General features: G+C 37.8%; 1 protein-coding gene across 1 annotated transcript in view; it reads left to right on the forward strand.

The window, feature by feature from the left end:
- Positions 1 to 6,319, forward strand: part of LOC115947421 (uncharacterized) — a 146,116-nt gene extending 139,797 nt beyond the window's left edge. Inside the window, exon 11 of the mRNA XM_034073091.1 lies at positions 6,092 to 6,319. Within this exon, the coding sequence (XP_033928982.1) occupies positions 6,092 to 6,319 (228 nt within the window). The remainder of the gene's footprint in view (positions 1 to 6,091) is intronic.
- Positions 6,320 to 23,504: the final 17,185 nt, after the last annotated feature.

The raw sequence follows: 23,504 nt of genomic DNA on the forward strand, positions 1-23,504 counted from the left end.
TGCTGTGATGGGAAGAGGCCAATACATTAGAACAAGTTTTGCATTGCAGCTGGGACTCTTAATGGCTATTAAAATTCCCCAGGCATTTCCCTGGGAAGGTAACTAAGCCCCTCAAAGAAGCTTTCATTTTTAGACCTATTGAGAAGGCAGGATACATCATAATCATCTTGCTTAGGTGTCTCCTTGTGAATTCTTCACGTGTAACAAATGTTTGAAGTACACTGATACATATTTTGGAGTTCAGTACAAGTACCAGGTTATTTGTATGTGTTGTGGATAATAAGATTTCCAATTATGATAATCAATTATCTGGGAATTCCAGTGCATCTTCTCTCTTTTCAGAATTTACCTCCAGATTTGGGTAAGATAAACGTTATTCATTCTATCATAATTTCTTTCTAGTTGACAGAGATAAATTAATAATTGCTAGAAAAGTTAGGACACAAATATTGTATAGCTGAGGAACAAAGCTACTGCAGGCTGCAGTTTGTGGTTATCAGGATCCTGGTGCATAAATATATCATTATCAGTTTGCTTGTGTAATAAAACACAAAACTGGAAACCTGTTCCTTCTTTTTTACTCATATTGCCCACTCTGCTCTTACCTTGATCTTCCAGTTAAAACTTAATCACGGAATGTTTTGGGTTGGAAAGGACCTTAAGATCATCTAGTTCCAACCCCCCTGCCATGGCCTGGGACACCTCACACTAAATCATGTCACCCAAGGCTCTGTCCAGCATGGCCTTGAACACTGCCAGGGATGGAGCATTTACCACTTCTTTGAGCAATCTGTACCAGTGCCTCACCACGATTACAATAAAAAACGTCTTCCTTATATCTAACCTGAACTTCACCTATTTAAGTTTGAACCCTTTACCCTTTGTCCTATCACTACAGTCCCTAATGAAGAGTCCCTGTCCAGCAAGCATCCTTGTAGGCCCCCTTCAGGTACTGGAAAGCTGCTATGAGGTCTCCACGCATCCTTCTCTTCTCCAGACTGAACAGCCCCAACTTTCTCAGCCTGTCTTCATATGGGAGGTGCCCCAGTCCCCTAACCATCCTCCTCATCCTTCTTTGGACTTGCTCCAACATCTCCATGTCCTTCTTATATTGGGAGACACCAGAACTGTATGTAGTATTCCAAATGGGATTTCAAAAGAGCAGAGTACAGGGACAAGAATTAACAGTGGATTTGGTATTTAGCTTCCTAATTATATTTATCTCTTGTGCTCTGCTCTCATAGTATCTCATCTTTTAAAACCCCAATACTGTTGCTATGTGTATTGGACAAGGTTTTGGTAGCAAGGGCTCTACAGGAGTGGCTTCTGTGAAATACTCTTAGAAGCCTCCCCAATTTGCAATATAGTCAATGCCAGGTGCAAGATGAACCCACTACTAGCCAAGACCGAGCACAGCAGTGATGGTGGTAGCACCTGTGGGAAAACACATGTAAGAAGAATTAAAAAACCTGCTGCACAACAGCAGCCAGAGAGAAGGAAGAGAGTATATGTGAGAGAAGCAGCTCTGCAGACACCAGCATCAGTGCAGAAAGAGGGGAGGAGGTGCTCCAGATGCCGGAGCTGAGATTCCTGCAGCCTGTGGAGAGGGAGGCTGTGCCCCTACAGCTCATGAAGATCCATGGTGGAGCAGATATTCACCTGCAGCCCATGGAGGACCTCATGCTGAAGCCCATGGAGAGCTCCAGCAGGCTTCTGGCAGGACCTGTGAACCAATGGATAGAGGAGCCCAAGCTGGAGCAGATTTGGTGGCAGGACTTGTGACCATATGGGGGAACCATGCTGGAGAAGTCTACTCCTGAAGGACTGCACCCTTTGGGAAAGACCCAGACTGGAGCAGCTCATGCGGAACTGAAGACCATGGGAAAGACTCAAGTAGAAGTTGATGGAAGACTGTCTCCTGTGGGAGAGACCTCATGCTGGGGCAGCAGAAGCGTGTGAGGAAGAAGGAGCAGCAGAGACAACACATGATGAACTGATTGCAAACCCCATTCCCTGTCTTGCTGCGCCACACAGGGGGAGCAGGTAGGGAATTTGGCAGTGAAATTGAGCCCAGGAAGAAGGGAAGGGTGGGGGGAAGGTGTTTTAACATTTAGGATTTTTGTTTCTTATTATCCTACTCTGATCTGGTTGGCAATAAATTAAATTAATTTCCTCAAGCTGAGTCTGTTTTGCCCATGATGGTAATTGGTGAGTGATCTCACCCTGTCCTTAACTCATGAGCCTTTTGTTATAGATTTCCTCTCCCCTCTGCAGCTGAGGAGAAGGAGAATGATAGAGTGGCTTTGGTGTGCACCTAGCGTCCAGCTGGGGTCAACCCTCCACACTGCTTCTGTGAAGATGCATGGTTTTCTAGGTTTTTATACACAGAGCTATCACCACTCCATTAAGGCCATTAAATATATATATTCTCTATGTGTATATGTTTTGTCCACTTTTATGAAGTCTTCTGCTAGTCTGTGTTTTTTCTGTCTTTTGCTATTGCTACCTGTATTTCTATTCTTGTCTGCAACAGATTCTAACAAGCCAAAAATGCTTTTTGTACCACTCATACCTTTTGTTAGCTCTATCATTTTCTACTAACCCTTCATATTCTGATTCTCTTAGTGTTGCTGTCTGCTTACCCAAAGAAGAAAACCCACAGGTTTCAGCAGAAAAAGGGAACCTTTCTCTAGGTTCTGTAGGTTTTGTGAAAGCTCATGTCTCTATGGGTAACTAGGCTAAGGTAACTAATCCATAATACTCCAGATATCCCCCAGAATTTATTTTTCTCTTACAGTTTATGTCCCTCAGTAGGGAAAGTGAACCACTGGAATGGAAATATGAGCAACTGTTCCCTGGAATTTCCTCTCCTTCCAGCTCATGAATACTGAAAAAGGCAATCACAACTCACTCATTTTGAAACAATTTGGTCATTGACAGTGGAGGTTTTCAATGTGTTATTGTTAAGACCATTGTAGCTGTCAAAAGTATATATGATTTTTTTTTTTCACTGTTATTAAAATAAGTCCATCTACCAGGCTGTCAGCTCATGCAAAAAACAAAACAAAACCTAATCTGTAAAATTCCACATTTGGCTTCCTAAGTGTTAGCCATGTGTATTATTACAGCTAGTTTCAAAGAAAAGGCTTTTGATGTCCAGTGTGACTCATTGCAGGGTGCTTTGAAGAGAATGGTGAGTGAAAATTTGTACCAAATGTGAGCCTGCAAGAATAATTATTGAGTAAAAATAACTTATTCCACACAGTTGTATTAAAATAGAAAATTATATTAGCTTTGTCATGCAGTGGATTTCCTTTTGACCTTGATTTTTTAATATTTATTTTGGTGTGACAATTCTCTTGCCTCTACATTCCAGGCACAGTTACGCATAGGTGCAACTCATTCTTTGAAATGTCCAATTATTTCTGTCGAGTACTTGACCAGGACTTAAACAGTGTTATCTCTACATCTAAACGTAAGAAAGAAATTAAGAAACTATGAGTTTTAAAAAGGTTTATGTTGTTAGTCATGTCTACATTTTGGTTTCTCTTCCATCTAATTCTCTGCCTACTACAAAGATTTGTATGTAACAAAGAGGCTGTATCCATCAGAAGGTAAATAAAGGGTCTTGGCTTTGAAGCAGCTTACTATACACGTGCAAGTAGCAACAGGGATCTAACACAATGACACCTATGCACTTGGCACATTGAACCATGATCATCCATTTAAACCCGGGCAGCAGGCTGAGTCTGGAAAAATCTCATAAGAGTTACTATCCTGGGTTCAGCAGTAGCAGTTATTTTTCTCCTTCTTAGTAGCTGGTGCAGTGCTGTGTTTTTTACTTCAGTCTGAGAACCATGCTGAAAACACAACAATGTTTTTAGTTGTTGCTAAGTAGTGTTTACTCTGATTAAGGACTTTTCAGTCTCATGCTTTGGCAGTGAGGAAGGGGCATGGGAAGCCAGGAGGAAGCAGAGACAGGACACCTGACCCAAACTAGCCAAAGGGGTATTGCATACCATGACATATCATTCCCAGGATATAAACTATATCAGGCTGCGTATCGATCAGCGGATTGTGAGCAATTGTGCATCATTTGTGCTTTTTTTTACCCCCTTTCCCCTTTTAGTTTTATATTCTCTCCCCTTGTTATATTCCCTTATCATTATTACTATTGGTGGTAGCAGTAGTAGTTTTGTATTATACCTTAGTCAATGGACTGTTCTTGTCAGCCCATGGGATTGACATCCCTTCGATTCGCCTCCCCATTCCTTCAGGAGCTGGGGGTAAAAAGGGGAGAAGTGAGGGAACAGTTGCATGGTTCTGATTTACCAGCTGGGCTTAAACCACAACAGTTACGTTTAGATATCACTGATCTGCATAAAGTCTTCCATAACAGCATCTGTTTGGTCTGTCTTAGTTTGAGTTTCCTCTTTCACATTTTAGCCATACATTTCAGTATAGAAAAATTTCATACTCCTGTCTGTGTGGAACTTCTTAACGGAAGCACTGCCTGCCCTGTATGGAACATGGTTGTATTTGTGGGAAGCTGAGAATCCCAGTCAGTGAGGCCTTATAGGAACAAATTTGTACCCAGACAAGCCACCGGAAAAATGAAGAAATAGTTCATATTACATATAATTACAGGGAAAAAGGAGAAGGCTTAACTGGACTTCTGCATTCAGATGGCTTTTAATAACATTATCTCCCTGTGAAGGCAAGCACTTTTGAACTAAGTGTATGAGCACTGAAGAGTATGAAGGTTTAGCAGATCCCCAATACCTGGAGGAAGGAAGTCACCAACTCAAGCTAAGCAAGAAAGATGTCACCCTGGGACACAAACATGAAACTTGCCAGAGCCATTTACGTGCTCTGCCTGTATGTGTAAACTGCTTGCTCTGTATTACTGCAGTGTGGCATCAGAAGGCAGAATTTTAGGGTAGGAAGATGTCCACTGGAGACATGGCAGTAGTTCCTTTTTCAAAGCATGGTATTGGTCTGAAGGAAGTTACCAAAGGAAGTTCTCAGCTACTGTTTGGCTTCTTAGATGAAGTAGTTTTTGCCAGGTAACCTGATACACCGCATACGTGGCCTGCTGTTCCTTGTTAACTGGAACTTCAGAACACTGAAAACAAACAGCAAATCCTCTTTCAAATTCCTTTTCCTTAATACTTGTATAGGTGGAGAACAGTATGAAAGATAATTCAGATAGATGTCAACTCTGTAATTTGTATAAGGACACCTGTTTTGTTGTGGAAGTACATATGAGGACAATGTGGGGGATCATTTACACCATATTGGAAGGTATTCTTTGTGTATAGATCAGGCTCATGTATCTCAGTTGTGATCCAGAATAGAAAATATAAGAAATGTCAAATTGTTCTAATAACTGGGTCATGATTTTTCTACCAAAATCTTAAAAAAGAAGTATGAAAATTAAAAAAAAAAAAAAATTCTATGCCACAGTTTCTGGATTCCACCCTGAGAATAACAAGTATGACAAGAGTATGACAAATGGTTTCCCCTTCCCACTTTGCAACAGTTTAGGGAGCTTAGACATGGGAGGAAATGGTAATTTGGAAGAGCAGAACAGTCCCAGTGCTGCATCAAAGCACTAGCTAACGTTTCAGAATCACTGGGTACTCCCTATATGGATGACGGGGTTCTTACTCCAGCCCTCTGGTGTTATTTATTCACTGGTGTCAGAAGGTGGTTTTTCTGTCTCTGGAAATGTATGCAAATTAAGTGATTTAATTACTTAGTGAAATTACTTAAAGGTGAAATTGTGAGTTACCAAGGATTGTGCTCTGCCTGGACTGTCTGTGAGCTCTCTGGGAAGGTCACAGTTGTCATTGTACCACAGGGGAGCAGAAATTGTGTTGAGCATCCCTCCAACAGACACAAGGCTTTCTATCTTTCCTTCCTTTCCAGGAAAGGAAAGCCTCAATTCACTTTTCAATTGCTTTTCAGAGACTCTGATAGTCTTATATGTACCACCACTCCTTCTTTAGGCAAAGAACATTTTTCTTTGAAAAAAATCAGGCTATTATGCAAAGAGAGACATTAATTTGATGTATGTACCACCCAACAGATAAAGAACTGTCTGGATGGCCTCACAGAGAGAGTTGCAGTCAATGGCTCAAACTGGAGACGGGTGATGGGTGTTGTTCCTCAGGGTTTGGTGTTGGGACCAATTCTGTTCAACCTATTTGTCAACTACATGGACAGTGGGATTGAGCGCACCCTCAGCAAGCTTCTTGATGACATCAAGTTATGTTTGGTTGATATCCTCAAGGGATCCTTTCCAGAGGAACCTTGACATGGTTGAAAGGTGGACCAGTGCCAGCCTCATGCAGTTTTACAATGTGAAGTGCAAGGTCCTAAACATGGCTTGGGGCAATCCCAGGCACAGCTACAGAGCATTGATGCCCCAAGCCTGTCAGTGTTTAAAAAGCATTTGGATAATGCTCTTAATAGCATTCTTTCAATTTTGGTCAGCCTGAAGTGGTCAGACAGCTGGACTAGATGATTGTTATAGGTCTCATCTCTTCAAATTATATCTGAGTTTTATTTTTGCCTGCTTTTACCTTTTTCCTCATTGCAAAGTTTTTAGAACTTAGTTAACTTACAGAATATATATAGCTGAAGAATAAATGTAATCCTTTTTCAATGAAAAAAGACAACACACATAAACATGCAAAAAATAATTAAAAGATGCAGTTATTTTTTTCTAAGAAACATGTGAATTTATTTTACAAATTTTGGACTCTGACCAACTGAAAAAAATCTAAAAGATTTTATGCCTCAAGGCATAGAATAATTTTTTTTAATCAAGAACATTTCATGAGTCATGTACAAGTTTAAAAGAAATAAAAGTTGAAGGCAGGTTTTAAACATGGAATAAATACAATGACTATCCAGGTTCTATAATCCAGTACTGTTTAACAGAATATCACCAATGACAATATATGATATATGGTATGAAAATGTTTATGTCCTGAAATAAGGAAGTTTCATGTGGTTTCAAATAACCTTAGAGGAAGGAAGCATCATCAAGTTGTCACTTTTCAAAGACGTAAATGTACTTATATTATAAATATACGATACTTACTGGTTCTAGATTGATTTCTAACAATTTCCAGGCACAACTTTAATGTAACGTTTACAGTTACATCCCTCCCTCCCAAATGCTTGGATGCAGTTTATTCTGAAAAGTTATTCAGCTAAAAAAATACTATTCTATTTGATCAGAAGAAAACAGAATCATAATTGTAAACTTATTTTTATCTTTTTTTGAGGGAGGTAATTCCAGCTATGAATTGAATATGAGGATCTCAGTGGAGTTGTTTAATATTTATGCAGGAACATAGAAACATAAGCTGGAATCACTAGTAGAAGAAAGAAAAAGAGATTGTTTGTATACTGAATACTTCCTTTTCTGAAGCCTTATTGGGATGAACAGTATCTATGTTTAGATGTGAAAGTCATTGCTAGAAAACAAATGGTTGAAATGCTATTCTAAATCTGGCCGTAACAGTTTTGAGGTAAGAAATTGTAATAATTTTGCTGCAATGTGTAACTAATAAAGACGGAGGCCTCATTTCTTCACGCCCTACCTCAATGATATGATGTAATATTCCTCACTTTATCACCTGTCATGCACTAGGTGTTTTAGATGGGCCATTTCTCAATGAACTATAATAAAAGACAGCAACATATATAGGAAAGAAGTGTACGTTTTGTTTTCTTACTACCTTCTGGTGGTATTACATATAGTTTCTGCTATTGTAAAAAATGAAAACTTGAAAAAGGATTCCATCAATCCATGTAAAAAAGTTTTTCATCCTTACTCCCAGTGAATGTTATTTACAGATCTCCTATAACCCAAGAGTGAAGAATTATCTCAGCCACCACCTGGAAACCATAGGCACCAGAAAAAAATAAAAGTGATCCAATCTCTGGGAGATGAGAGTTCATATATATTTTTAAGTGTATATATTGATATATATATATATACATGTATTTAACTGAGATAATTTTTTTTTCAGGTCAACTGTGCCTGAAAGTAGAGAAAACAATACATACTTTAACTTGTACACAACAAAAGGTTGATCTGCTTAGATAAAAAGGAGCAAGCCCACTATTATTCTAGGAGGCTTCAATGTTATTATTATAGTAGGATGAAAATTTATTTACTTTTTTAAAAGCCAGGGTACCTGCAAAATCATATTTCATCTTACTTTTTGTTGGCTTAAGCTGAGATCCTCTCTGGAGTTTTATATTTTGTATTCCATTACTGACTATTCTTTAACTATTTGTGCTCGATTGCTGTTCATTGAAATTTCACTAGGAGTCACTTCACACTCATATCAGTTTATTCAGGTTTAGCAGTTAGTGTACTATGTAGTAGGTAAGATCAGAATGACTCTCAGAATACATCTCAGCGAAGGGAGAAAAATGCCAGCTCCATAACGGCGATTTTGGAATATTTTCATTAAAACACAGTCTGATATAGTCTTAACAATTACTGTATCCTGCTGCTTTCTATCAGATCCAAAATTAATATGTATATACTAGCTTACTTTTCTTTCTGTCTGTCAGTATCCCCCTGCCCCCACTAAATAAAACAAGGCATGTTCTATTTTTTGCCCCTAGTACAAGTGCATGGCAAAGCTTTCACCAATGTATGTACATTTTTATCCCTATTGACAGGTCTGTCACACCTGCAGTATTTGAAAAAATCACCACTATATGTGTCAGCCCCACCCGAAAGTTATTTAAGAAATGAATGATGGGGAGGCTACAGAGAGATGCCAACAATTAAATACTATGGATGTTTTCTTCTGTAGAAAACCAGCCTAAGACCCCAGGCTGAGCCATTGGCTCTGCCATAGTACTGCCTCCCCAGTGTCATAAGAAGCTGAGACTCAAGCATGTTTCTTATGAAAGAAAATCATGGAGCTACTTTCCAAGTTCCCTGTACAATACTTAGTGATTCACATTGGTATGTTACATCTTCTTTTCAATGTGGCACATACAGGAACCAGTAGACATATAGTACATTTATATGAGGTATGTTTATCCTCTTCCACACTTAGATTTGCATTTGGTTTACATTTTTTTCATTCTTCTGTTATCTTTTTATGTGTATAAGTTGCCTTTTTGGACTTGAAATTTGGTGAAAACTGAATATAACTGTTTAGGAAAGGAAAAAAAGTAACCAAAATGCTTTCAGACATGTTTATAGCACCTGGAGGTGTCATGACAATATTATAATTAACTATTAATGTCAAACGATATAGGCAGTGAAACACTGTAAACGTTGAGGAAGAATTTCAAGTACATTAATAATGACAACTTTTAATACTAGAGCTTTGTAAATTAATCAGTGAGCTAAAATTCAGGAATTTTAGTAGAGGCATGATAAAGCAGCTATCATTAGAAGCATATAATAAAATATGCATTAACTATAGTCCATACTGACATTCAAGGAAAAAAAAATCTGAAATTAGTGAAGAGAGTTTTGGCTAAGAACTTCCAGATTTTATTTACAGACAGCAGTAACTTTCAGAAAGAAACACAAACTTCAGCTTGTGGCTTGCAAATATATTTACATATATTTTTATTACTTTGTAGGTATGCATGTGTGTAAGCAGAGGATCCTGGAAACAGCAGGCAAACAGATGCAGATCAGAAGCAGGGACATTTTTTATGAAGTAACAGGCTGTGTTCTCATTTTCTTTCAGTAATAAGTGTCTTCACCCATTATTGGTATTTCGTTGAAAGCAGCTCATCCTCAATTCAGAGCACACATGTTTTGCAAAGAAAATTCAAGAGAGAGAAGACATATGAAATCTCATTCTTTCTCTTTCTTACTGGTGAGAGCTTTTAATGTGGATTGCAAGGTCAACAGTCTATTTCCCTAACAGAGGTAATTCTTGAAAACATTTTGTTAGAAATAAAGAATTAGATTATTAGATAATAGTTAGATCTATTTTTTGAGATAAACATGCAGATACACAATTTGGACACTGACTGGATATCTCCACACAAAAAAAACCCAAAAGTGAACATCAAGAATAAGCAATTTGTGTTATGTATTAAGAAAATATGATGATTGTAACTGCATATTAGCAACTGTGGTTGCTGGTGAAGCAGGAAAACATCAGATGTCTTTCAGAGGGAAAGGAAATGGACCAAAAAAATTCCACTGGTGTCAACATGGGTTTCATAAACAGGTGCAGAAACTTAGAGGCAAAGATTAAGCCAAATTCTAGCTGTAATTCACTAGAAGAAGGATCTGTGCAAATTTTACATGCGGTATTGAGTAATAAAAGGGTTAAATGACTGTGATTTTATTGTGCTCCATGTATTTAAAACTGGTGTTTACATTTCTTTTGATATGTTGGTGTTGTTGATGTTTCAGTTTGTGCTTTAACATATGTGAAATTTGAGATCTGATCTTGAGTTTCATGGTAGGAAATTTATCTCTGCAACCAGACCATTCATAGATCTGCTATACAGTGCATTCCCTACCACCTGAGGTTTTTGGCATTCTCCTGACCCAGCAGAGCAAGAATTTTGGCCCATGCTTGGAGTACAGTATATATTTCATTATGTTTCTGTAGTTATTATGGGCATAACCTCAGTGGGAAGAGCAGACCTTAGGAAACAAAACCCGCACCTTTTTCAGAAGACAATTTTAAAGCTGTCTCTGGAAGTTAGCTGGCCAACTCCTGCACATTTTAACAAGGTCATTTGTGCTTTTTGAATATTTTGCCCTCAATTTACATTTTGGAAAAACCTACAGCTAAAAATGTGAGAAGTGTATTATGCAATGAGCTAATTCTCTGCAAGCTGAATGTCCATAGACAACAGGTTACCACTGCTAACTTATCTCATTCCTAGAAGGAAAGAAATGGTACCATCAAGTCAGTTAAAAAATATTCCACTAGTACAGAGCCATGTGTTATACCAAACCTGATCTCAATTACTGATGGGGGATATTAATTTCTAGGAATAAATGGTTTAAGTATGAAGAACAAATGGCTATTTTCTGAAGGAAATACAACATTTTTTATGATTAATAATAAACATACTGACAAGGAGCTAGGAGGTATAGTAACAATATTTTATTGACCTGTGGAATGAAGCATTCTGATACTAGCATGGTTAGAGTCACTTGACAAACTACTGTAAGAATTAATATTTCTCGTCTTGCACCACCAGCTGTTTATGGGGTCAACAGTGTAAGCCATGCTTTTTGTGCTGTTACTTGTCAATGTACTGAATCTTGAATGCAACGCATCTAGAAATAGAATTTCAGCACAAAAACCCCTTGATTGACTAGAGTCAGAATGTCATTTTTGTAAGTACTCCACTCTTGTGAAATGCACAAAGAGTGCACATTTTTACTTGCAAATTGCTTCAGTGGTGTACCCAAGTTTTATATGTATGAGCATACCCTGTCATGTTTTGCTGCTCATTCTGTTGTTATATTCTTAACAAAGAAAGAGAATGTGAATTGCAAATCCTCTAGTTGATTTGAGAGAAATTAACTCTGAATATGACTTTGGATACAAGTTAGAGGAACCACACCTAAAATTTATAATAGAAAGCTTTAAGTACAGTTCTGAGAAAGAGTATTTTTTATAAATTTTACAGACCAAATGAAGTATACGGTACATACCCATCTCACAGGATTAATTCTCAGGATACAGTTAGCTTGGAATATTGCCATTTCTTGACCTAAAAGGAGGTTAAAACACTTTCATTGGAAATCAATTCACTTTAATGTATTTAGTACTGTTCACATATAGTACAAGTATACATGACAGGGCTGGTTTCAATTGGTTTTTTATGTAGCAGTTGTGGGAATTCTATCATACACAGAAAGAAATCCAAACGAGTGTTTAACAAAGTAGGCTATTTCTTTATTTTTTTTTTCTGAAATGTTAGCTGAAACAGGAGCTGAAGAGTACAGATGTTCTATATGTCATTTATTTGGTGTATCTGACTGCTCCACGTGCCAAACGAAAGTGATTGTTACAAAATTCGTTTCCTAATAACCCTGATTTTTAAATAAACATGAATTAACATCATCAAATACTATTGCATACTGCAGAAAATAGGATGCATCTTTATTCTTCGTGCTATAGTTCCAGTGAAACCATGGTTGGATATGGCAATTCTGAGTTGAAGTGATGTATCACAGTCTCAGAATAAAGCCCGGAGAAAACAAGTAAAAAAATTTAGACCACTCCTGTGCCTGAGGCAGGAATGCTAAAAATAAAACATTCTTGACTAATGTTTCCCCAGCCTTAACCTCCACTGGCAGAAATGACCATTTGTGTTATGGCATTATCAATGGAATTATTCAAAGGTGCAGAGAAAATTAACTCTCACAACTAGAAGCAGAATTGGACTATATAAATCCTCTGCAATCCTTATTTAAAAGAAGGTGGTACACAAAAAAAACCAAAGTGCTATTTCACAAATCTTGACTTGCAAAAAACATTACCCATTGATATTTTACAGGGAGAATAAAGGTAATGGAAAAAGGGCACTAGAATACGAAATTTTTCATGTCATGGGCAGTTCTAATACCTGTCTGCTTCCATGGCTATGTTTACATGAAGACCCAATTCAGTGCAATAAGAAAGGATCAAAGGTATAAGACAAGAGGTAACAGACTCAAGCTGTGCCAAGGGGATATTGAAGGATATAACAGAAAATTTCTTCACCAAAAGGGTGGTAAGGCATGGATTGCCTGACAGGCTGCCCAGGGAAGTGGTGGAATCATTGTCCCTGGAAGGGTTCAAAACCTGTACAGATGAGGCCCTCAGTGATATGATCTTAAGGGTCTTTTCTAACCTAGTTGATTCTATGAAAATTGGATTAGGTTGCCCAAAAATGCCGTGAAGTCTCAGTTTTTGAAGTCTTTCAAGTCTTGATGAGAACAGGGCAAAGCCCAGAGGCACTTGGTCTTAATTCATTGCTGAATGTGGTCTGCATAGGAGGCTAGATTTAGAGTCCTCCCTTCTTACCTGAATGTTTATCTGATCAGAAGACTAGAGCAGATTTTACTGAGATGCTGGGTCCTATACTGTGTGCTGGTTGGAGGTCTTCCTTCAGAACATATTTAGTCCTGTCTGCTGGACCAAATGTTGCTATCAGAGATAGTTTGAGGCTGTGTAAGGTTCAGTTACATCCCTAGTTAGACCTGCAAGAGAGGCTTTGTATATTTGATGAATGCCTGGAGCAGAGGTTCAGTGTTAGTGTCCTCCAAATGGAAGATTTTTCATGTATAATAAAAAATGAACCGATGTCCAGTCACCAATTGCATAAAGAGAATCACTTCAGAATAACATTTTTCCTCCAAAATAAAGTACTAAAGTAGACACAAACCAAGAATGTAAAAATAAATTTAAAAATTTGACACCGAATACCCTGGTGAGCTTGAGCTGTCAGTCTTCCCCACAAGTGATCTTGAGGAAGTCTTCCTCTCAGTTTAAAGAGTATTGTGTAAGCTGTGATGTACTCTTTGATAGGGCACAGAGTTTAGTAAACTTTCTGTTTCATCAATAACAAGATTTGACTGGAAAATAATGCACTACTTACGATTCAATTTTAGCTGTGAATTTATTGAGGTGTTTTTGTTATTATTTATTATCAAGAAGAGAAGGAAGAGACTTAAAATTGTATCATAGAACTCTATTTTATTGCAACTTTTACCTGTTCTTCTGTTTGGACCTGTTATTTCCTGGTCATTCTTCCTCAGCCCCTGAGCATTGACTGACAGGGAGGTTTTTTGTTACTCTAGTATCACTTAAATAATTTTCTGAAGATTTAGAAATGAAGTGATATTCATCCATCCTTCTCATGTACTTGTGAAATATCAGAGACATAATCAAAGTATGAAAGAGAGAAAATATTCCCTACACTAGAAACAGAGAGTCAGAAAGTTTTTTTCCTACAAACAAGGACTTTTTCAAAGCAATGTTGCTTTGAAATGGAGAAGAAGAAAGGCAGATATACAGCTGCTGCTTGGTAGAAGAGCCATAGTCTGGAGCAGCAGAGATTTGGTAGGATCTTGTAGTAGATAAGGTTTGCAGTAAGATATCATGCATCTGTTCTTTAAAATTTGACCCACCTTTTCTTCTCTTTCCTTTGTGTTCCTGTTCCAGTTTTTAAAATGAGCTAATTTCTAATATTGGTTGGGGACATTTGCTGTAATTTAATTTAGCCTCCTGTTTCACCATAAACTGTCAAACTTCACTGAATAATTTCTGTGGCAGATCCAAAGACGCAAGAATGCTCCATGCTGCCCTAAAGCTATTCATTTGGGAAAGAAAATCATACAAAGAACATCAGGAGAGAGGTAAAAAGGGTGCAAAGGTGGCAGAGAAATTTAGCTATACTCACTACCTGCTAGTTCTAAATCAAATGCTTTACTCCAGTGAGAAAGTAAGTTTTGGAATTCTAAAAATTCAGTAGTTAAGGCTTTGTAAGACTACATTTTGTCCCATTAGCTTGAATACTTGTAAATACATGACAGCCTAAGCAAAGAATGAATAGAAATGAAAGATCAATAGCTATACTTGCTATGGTGGGTTGACCCCAACTGGACACTAGGTGCACACCAAAGCCACTCTATCATTCTCCTCCTCAGCTGCAGAGGGGAGAGGAAACCTATAACAAAAGGCTCATGAGTTGAGATAAGGACAGGGTGAGATCACTCACCAATTACCATCATGGGCAAAACAGACTCAGCTTGAGGAAATTAATTTAATTTATTGCCAACCAGATCAGAGTAGGATAATAAGAAACAAAAATCCTAAATGTTAAAACACCTTCCCCCCACCCTTCCCTTCTTCCTGGGCTCAATTTCACTGCCAAATTCCCTACCTGCTCCCCCTGTGTGGCGCAGCAAGACAGGGAATGGGGTTTGCAATCAGTTCATCATGTGTTGTCTCTGCTACTCCTTCTTTCTCACACGCTTCTGCTGCCCCAGCATGAGGTCTCTCCCACAGGAGACAGTCTTCCATCAACTTCTACTTGAGTCTTTCCCATGGTCTTCAGTTCTGCACCAGCTGCTCCAGTCTGGGTCCCTCTGTGTATCCCTCTGACTTTGTGCTTTTGTATGCTTCTATTCAGTGAGATGCATGTGAGATGTAATATGCACTTGAAATAGGGAAGAACCATGACAAACTGGATTCTAAATGAGGAGTCATGAATTAATGATACCATTTTTTTACTTTTTTACAAGAATTTTCTATGACAATGATTACTTAAAATATTTGATGTTATCCTATAGCGTTTATTACATCTGTTCTAAAGTCAGTGAAAAATACTCTGGGTCAGCCACTTTACCCTGGATGATTTAGGATGCAATCTTCTGATTAAATGATCCAGGTAATTATGTACCTTAACATCTGACTTTAAGGAGATTCATTCTCTTTAAATTTGTGCCATACTCTTTGTGACTCACAAAAATGTTGTAAATGTTCAAAATGCTTTGGGAAGCACTAGATAGTGTAGACATAGTACCAGCTTTAGCAGTTTTGGAAGGTACTCAAAACTTCTTGCAAGGAAACAGGATTACCTTTAATAGCTGTTGGATTGAAATACCCTTGTGTATTTAGGATATGGTTTTGATTGAATTTGATTTAGCAAAATTGCTCTTCAGCTCAGTTGGTTTATTACTGATTTAGACTTGCAAAAGTGAAAGAAGAAATCAGATTCTTAATAGATCACTAAATGCTGGTATTGTTGATTTCAGGAAGCATAAGAAAATACTATTTCTTAGGCTGATGTGTTGCCAGACTCTGACTTTTAATACCACTCGGAGTTTGCATTGTAAATTTAGGAATACAAACAAGTAAAAAAATCAGTAAATATATAAGAAAAACAATAGATATATTATTCCATTTAATCAAGAATGCATGAACAAGTCAAAAGTTAGTAGGAAGTTTCTGATAAATTAGTGCTCTTTTTAAGTGGTCTGATATCTTACTTTTATCCTTGTAAACAATGGCTGTGTCTTTTATTTCTCATAAACAAGTGTAATGAAACAGAGATTGTCGTGGTTTAAACCATGTCCCCCAACTCCCGAAGAGTTAGGAAGGAAAATCCAAAGAATGTAGCCCCCACGGGTTGAGATAAGAACGGTTTAATTGCTAAGGCATGACACAAATCACCACTGTCATTACTACTACAAATAATAATGATAAAGCCAATAACAAGCAAAAAGAATACAACACCCCACCAGCCACTGACCCATAACTCACTCCACCCTGCCCGGCCGAGCACTGCGTGCTCCCTCTTCCATTTTCCTCCAGAGCTCCACCCCTCCAGCCCTCTCCCCCAGTTGCATTCTGGGCATCACGTGCTATGGTATGGAATACCTCATTGCCTAGCCTGGGTCAGGTGCCCTGTCTCTCCTTCCTCCCGCCCTCGCCTCCTCCACCTGGCTGGAGCATGTGCTCAGAAAAGGCCCTGAACAAAAACACCCTCAAAACATGCTCGCTATCAAGCAACTATTCCCAGCCCAGAAGTCAAAACACAGCACTGCACCAGCTACAAGGAAGAGAAAAAATAACTGCTATTGCTCAACCCATAACAGAGATATATGAATACTTTTCCTTCAAAAGATATTTCTTAAAATGTTTCACACAATGCCTCATCTATGTTATAATTAATTTCTTTAGCCAGTACAGAGAATTACTGTAGTGTCACTCAGAACATTTTGCAGGTTTTGCAAATGTTGACTGTCAAAAAATGTGGACTATTTAAGGGCAGTCTCTATATTAACATTGTAGCTGTAGCAAAATATTTAAAATATATACAAGGAATTTAGGGGATTTCCTCCAAGTTTTAAGATACTAGGCTCTTAAACAGCCATTTCTTATTGGTTTTTTATTACATTTAACTTCTGAATGTTTCAGTCTGAACTGAAACAGAAACAAGATTCATGTCCAGACAAAAACTTTTTTTCTAAACAAGTTAATTTTCAAATCCTTGCAACAGTTTAAGGCTTTGTTTAGATTTGATTATTAAACATTTTCATGTTGTCTGGTAAGATGAAGAAAAATATTTTTCTCTTGAACCTTTTTGCTGATTTACTGTTTTGTTCTATTGGCTGGCAACACCTTTGTTTAAAGTCAAAGGGTTTCAACCATTTAAATGTTGGGTTGAAAAGTGATGAGTCAAATGATCTGTCATGGTTCTAACTCAGCTGATAACTCAGAACCATGCAGCCGCCCGCTCACTCTCCACTTCACCCCTCCTCTCTCAGGAGGAGAATCAATAGAATGTAAAAACCATGACTTGAGATAAGAACAACTTAATAAATAAAATAAAGTACAATATAATACTTCTACTACTAGCAGTAATAATGAAAAGGGACATAACAAGGGAAGAGAATATAAAATTAAAAAGGGAAAGAAATGCACAATGCAATTGCTTATCAACTGACGACTGATACACAGCCTGACCCAAGCAGTGATCTGCCCCTTCTGGGTGACTCCCCCCAGTTTATATACTGGGCATGACATGATGTGGTATGGAATAACCCTTTAGCTAGTTTGGGTCAAGTGTCTTGTCCCTGCTTCCTCCTGGCTTCTTGTGTGCTTCCTTACTATCAGAGTGTGAGAGTCTGATAAGTCATTGACCAGGGTAGGTGCTACTGAGCAACAGCTAAAACATCAGTGTGTTATCAGCATTGTTCTCAGACTAAAGCCAAAACACAGTACTGTGCCAGCTATGGGAAGAAGATTGACTCTATCCCAGCCAAAACCAGGACATGTTTCCACAAGATTTTCTTTTTAAAACTTTATTTCTTCAGAACGAACAAAATAACCATGAGTCAATCAGTAACACCAAAGATACACCATCCAGACAAAGTCAGCACAAAACTGTACATATCTGAGTTCCTTCTCACCGGTGTCAGGTTACAGTAAGTAACTCCATTGACTACAGCAGTACAACTGATTTATAACAATACTAATGAGAAAAAAAATCAGACCTAATTTTTGTTTTTATTCTTGGAAAAGGGAAGCAGCATCTAAACTCATATGGATGCCCATAAACACACACAGAAACATACATATGGACACTCACACACACAAGAGTTGCCTGAATTAAACTGAAATTTCATTCATGAACATAAGACTTTCTTCAACTGCCATGAATTTTAATGTGGGGAAATATTTATAGATTGATGTATCAATTTATAATAAAAAACAGAAGAAATGTACAAGAAAAGGATGTCTTCTTAAAGACACTAGGTTGTTTCTACTTTCTTATTTGTGTTTTCTTCATAAAGGTCTGGTACATTAATGATGGCTCAAATATGTGAGGCATTTGCATTCTGCTATGTTCTCCTGAAAGCATTTGCTATTTCTTTATTTTATATAAAAAGCATGAAGATTCATAATTAATGGTACTGTATGGGAATCACAGCTTTCCTATAAACACAGAACAATAAAAAAACAATTCAAAGGACCTTGTTCCTTAGAGTATAATGTAAAAAAGATCAGAGAGATATGAAATCACAGAATCACAGAATGGTTCAGGTTGGAAAGGACCATTAGAGATTATCTTGTCCAGCCCTCTTGGACACCCAGATCTCACTGTCAAGGGCTATGTCCAGATGGCTTTCAAATACTCACAGCCTCCCTGGGGAACCTGTGGTAGTGTCTGATCACCATCAGAGTGAAAAAAAGCTTTAGTTTGTTCCTATTGTTCTGTCACTGGACACCACTTGAAAAAGTCTGGCTCCATCCTCCGTGCACCCTCCCTTTGGGTATGTACACACATTGATAAGGTCCCCCGTGAGCTTTCTCTTTTCCAGGCTCAATCGTTCCTGCTATCTCAGTCTTTCTTCAGTGTCTTAAGCTTCCTTGTGTCTCTTTGACTCTTTCCAATATGTCATGTCTCACATTGAGGAGCCCAGAACCAGGTGCAGTATTTAAGGTGTGACCCAACTGATGCTGAGGACAAGGGAAGGATCATCTGTGACAGCCTGCTCTCAGAGTTCCTGCTAATGCAGCACAGGATACTGTTGGCTGTTTTTTTGCCATAAGGACACATTCCTGAATTGTGTTCAACTTGTTCACCAGGGCACCCAGCTTGTTTTCTGTTTTTTTTTTTTCTTTTTTTTTTTTTTTTTTTTTTTTTTTTGCGCAAGTCAGTCCCTGAAAACAATCTGTGTGTTTATTGGATGAAATTGAAGGCAAAAAGCCAAGCTCACTATACCAAACTTGTAGGCTGCAGCTGCTTGTAACCTGATTTGGCATGCCCTTGCTCTCAGGAGGGTTCAGTCCTGAGAAGCACTGTGTGTGGACACTGCTGGGAAGAGACCTTTGAGGGCCCCAGAGTACACTGTACCTCTGTGCTTCATGGCTTGACACAGGCTCCATTCTGCCAGTGGACATGGCAAAGTTGTTGACCAAGCTGTGTGGGTCATCATGTAGCTGTGGGCATCTGTTCCGAACCTTCTCTCTGACCATCTTCCTCTGGTGGCAGCTAGACGAAGTATGGAAGTGGGCACAGTGGTGACCTTACCAATGCTAAGGAGAAGGGAAGAGTCACCTCCCCCAACCTACAGGCATGTAAGATACTACAGAGAACAGTTTAAATTAGCTTTTGGAAAACTTTAAAATAAACAGTTTTATTTCTTCTTTCTACTTGCTCATGTTCTGTTTCAACACATAATTGGTATGATAATTGAAATTTTGATGTTGTAATCAGACCAAGTACTTAAAATTAGGGTTAAAATGTTGCTAGGGTGAGAGGGTGTGAAATTTAGTGTTTTCTGAAAATCTCTAGTGTGTTACATTTGCCTAGAGGACAAGACAAAGATCCATTCAATAATAGCTTATGAAATGATATCAGCTAGCTTACATGAAATATTTGGGATTAAATGTCCCATGAAAAAAATGGTATTTAATTTAAAAATAGGGTTCTTTTTTAATCCACTTACCAAGTTCATGAAACTGCACTATTGATTTTTTTAAGACATACTTTTGCTGTAAACAACAATTTCAAAGCCAACAAAACGCCAAAGCTTCCCTTTTTATAAGTTTTCAGTGAAAACATAGGAAGAGATGACAATAAAAAAAGAGTTGTTTCTAAAATTTATAAATTTTAGTTTAAATTTTCATAAAGAAATACATCAGGAACCTAAAGAACTGAAATATGACACTACAAAGTATTTCACAAAATCTTAACAGAACAAGATCAAGAGCAATTTTAATGATGTTCCAAAATAGACAGAAAAGGGTACACAGATGAGTTTTAATTAAATGCCTCTATTTTCAGATTGATTTATCTTGCTGTCTGTAGACCTCAAAAAAAGACAATGTTCAGGCACTATTTCCTATTTTTTGTGTCTATCAAAAGACTAGTCATTTTATTCTATTTTGCAATTTTATGGTGCTGTCCTAAGTTAGGACAGTCTGGAGGTTTAGACTTTTGATTTAGACAAAATTATTCATGTCTTCCTGTATGAATGTTTCATAGGAGACATTGTAAAATTGATGATTATGCTGTGTAAGAAAGCAACATGCTTCAGAATAAGTACTTGAAGTAAAACATCATCTACAGTATGTTGTTCAAATAGCTTACGTAATTATAGACTGGAAGTGGTATGAAGGTTCCTATTTATATGACTGATTTATAGTTATATTTTAGGCAAATGTTCTTGGTGATTTGTTCATCCTTAAGTGGATTTTTTTAATTAGAGATGCTCCAAATTTTCTAGTAGCTCACATGTATTTGAACATGAGCTTACTGTAAGTAATGAGGTGGTGGCAGTATATATTAAAATCCACCAGTGGTACAGTTCTGTGGGTATTTAAGCACAGAAACTTCTGTCTAAGTCTCACTTTGGATATACATTATTTATCTGCTGACAGCATCATAGCTTATAAGAGATTCTGATCCTAACGAACTTGAAGGTTGTTTTTCAGTGTATCATTCAATGGTAAATTATTATCTTTCACTAGGTGGAATAAACATGATTTGTGGTCGATTCAAATGAGTTTTAAAAGAGCTCAAATCAGCTGTTAGCATAAATAACTTTCTAAAGAGCCTCCACTGAGTGATTGTTTTTATATTTTTCTTTGACTTTTGAGCAAATTTACGCTTCACAGCCTACTTTGTATTAAAGGATACAAAATGTATCCCAAAGACAACCTGTTAACACCTTTCAAGTTTTCTGGGGTTTTTAGTCAAAACTGTGGAAATGTTACTACACTTTCAAAGTGCAAAACATCTGCAGTACAAAGTGAACAATAAATAGAGTCAATGCCAGAAACAGACAACTCTGGAACCACAGATGGAGACGGGAGGTAGCAGTGTGTTCTTGGTCTTTTTCAGGCATCTGTTTAGGCTCCAGGAATCAACCCCTGGTGATTACAGGACAGTGGAGATGGTTATCTGACTGTAAGTCTGAAGTGTCACAGTTTATCCTATATGGCTTGCTGAACATAAATAATGAAGAAGAAACTTGCAAACCAGCAGAAGTACAGCATTGTTTTTTTAGTATCATATGATTGCTCCCATTGCTAGGCCTACAGTACTTGGAGAAAGAAAGGATACTGTTAAGAGAAGAGGGTATTTTGTCACAAACCACTTTTGGAGCATGGAGCATTTACTGGGATGCTGAAACATAGAAGTATTCCTAGCTTACATTTGCTTTATTGTAGTGTGTGTAGCTTCCAGGTGAGTGATGGATAAAACACTGCTGATGCTATTGGTCTTCTTGCCATGAGTTAGGGTACTTTGTGGTCCTAGAATCGTGTAACTTGCAGAAAAAGATTAAGTTGGCTTTTTATTGTTGAGCAAGAGAAAAGAATCTGCACCATTTTTATTAACCACAGGTAGAATGACCCACTTGGAGGAATGTCAGAAGCACAGGAAGTTCCCATTGCAAATATCAAACCTTAATCTTCAAGAACATGGAGCATTTTGGAGTATTCCTAACCATAACTGCTCCTCTGACTGAAAAAGAAGGACAGAAAAGTGCAGTATGCCCCAGTCCCCAAATGCAACTCTTGTCTATCTGCCAGTCTATCATGAGTCAGCTAACACAAACTGCCATCCTGATCCAGAGCAGCTGTCTAATTACAATTTTGTTATTATTAATTACTGAGTAGAAAATCATTCGTAATTAGCTCAGACTAAATCATAGTTTAAACAACCAAAAATTGCATTACAAACTAAAGTGTAATTAAAGCACTACACTAAAGTGTTTATTTAAATCCAGTTTAGTTACTGCAGATTTTTCAATCAGGTTTTCAGGCTCATACACAGATGTAATTAGTCTCCAGTACTGACAGCATGCTGCATTTATTCATTAAGCATCAATATTGCTGAACAAATGTAAATAAAATTTAGACAGGAATTCTTTAATGGGACAGTGATAGAAACATCTGGGTGAGATAATGAGGCTGGGAATGATGTGAATGTGAATGAGCTTTCAGTGCTGCTCTGGTACCCATAGAATTTTTGAAAGCACACACTTTGAACTCCTACTATTTGCTCCGGGCTTTGCAAACTCTATTGATGTTGCTTTTAATGGTGTGTGGTTGCTTATATAGCGTGCTTTAGTAGATCTACACACTCGGCATCCAGGCAGCTTCCCACCAAGCATGCAGGATAGAGTTTTAGGTGCTTTGTATTTGAGCACTGGGAAGGAAAATGGCACACAGCACCACCACTGACATCTCTTAACACCATTCACTTAATATAATGTAAACCTGAGGATCTTAATATATACAGTAAAACTACTGTGGGCAAAATTTGATTCTTCCAGTTGTTTTGTGGAATTAACATCTTCAGAGTATGTCGTAGTTATTTCAGAAATCTGACATCAGCTACACGTTGCAGGCAGTGCCTTTTTTCAGAGTTCATGGTTGAGAAAACAGCTACCACTCTTGGAACACCAGCAAGAAAAGCCACCTTGCTAGAGATGTGAACGTACTCTGATATCAGGCTTTGGCTTCTGAATTCTCAAATTAAAGGAAGCTCATGGATAGGGTTTGGTGGAAGGCAATGGTGAGGAATGAGATTATACCATATTTACTACAGATAGAACAAATGTGATTTCCCATAAAGAGATATGGAGAATGCTCTGGAATATATATCAGTGTCAATGTAAAAAAGCTGTAACAGACTGGAAAGTCATCTGTTATAAGCATGGTAGTGTTGTGTTCTCTCTTTTCCATGCTGCTTCAGTTCAGCTACTGACATCATAGCACAAACCTCTGAACAGAGGTAGTGAGCTAACAGTGATGTTACAGAACAAGGCAAACTCTTGGTATCACACTGCAGGGGTCTAAACTATGAACTTCAGGGGACTAAAAAACATAGATATTTTTTCCAGTCCTATTTAATATCTGTATGCTAATATTCAAGGAACTTCTCAGGAGTGGTGCTCAGGGGAAAAACAGCTGCAAGAGCTTTAACGTACATACTCATTACATCAAGAAAGAACTCTT

Source organism: Melopsittacus undulatus, chromosome Z (genome assembly GCF_012275295.1).
Source record: "Melopsittacus undulatus isolate bMelUnd1 chromosome Z, bMelUnd1.mat.Z, whole genome shotgun sequence".
NCBI classification, from domain to species: domain Eukaryota; kingdom Metazoa; phylum Chordata; class Aves; order Psittaciformes; family Psittaculidae; genus Melopsittacus; species Melopsittacus undulatus.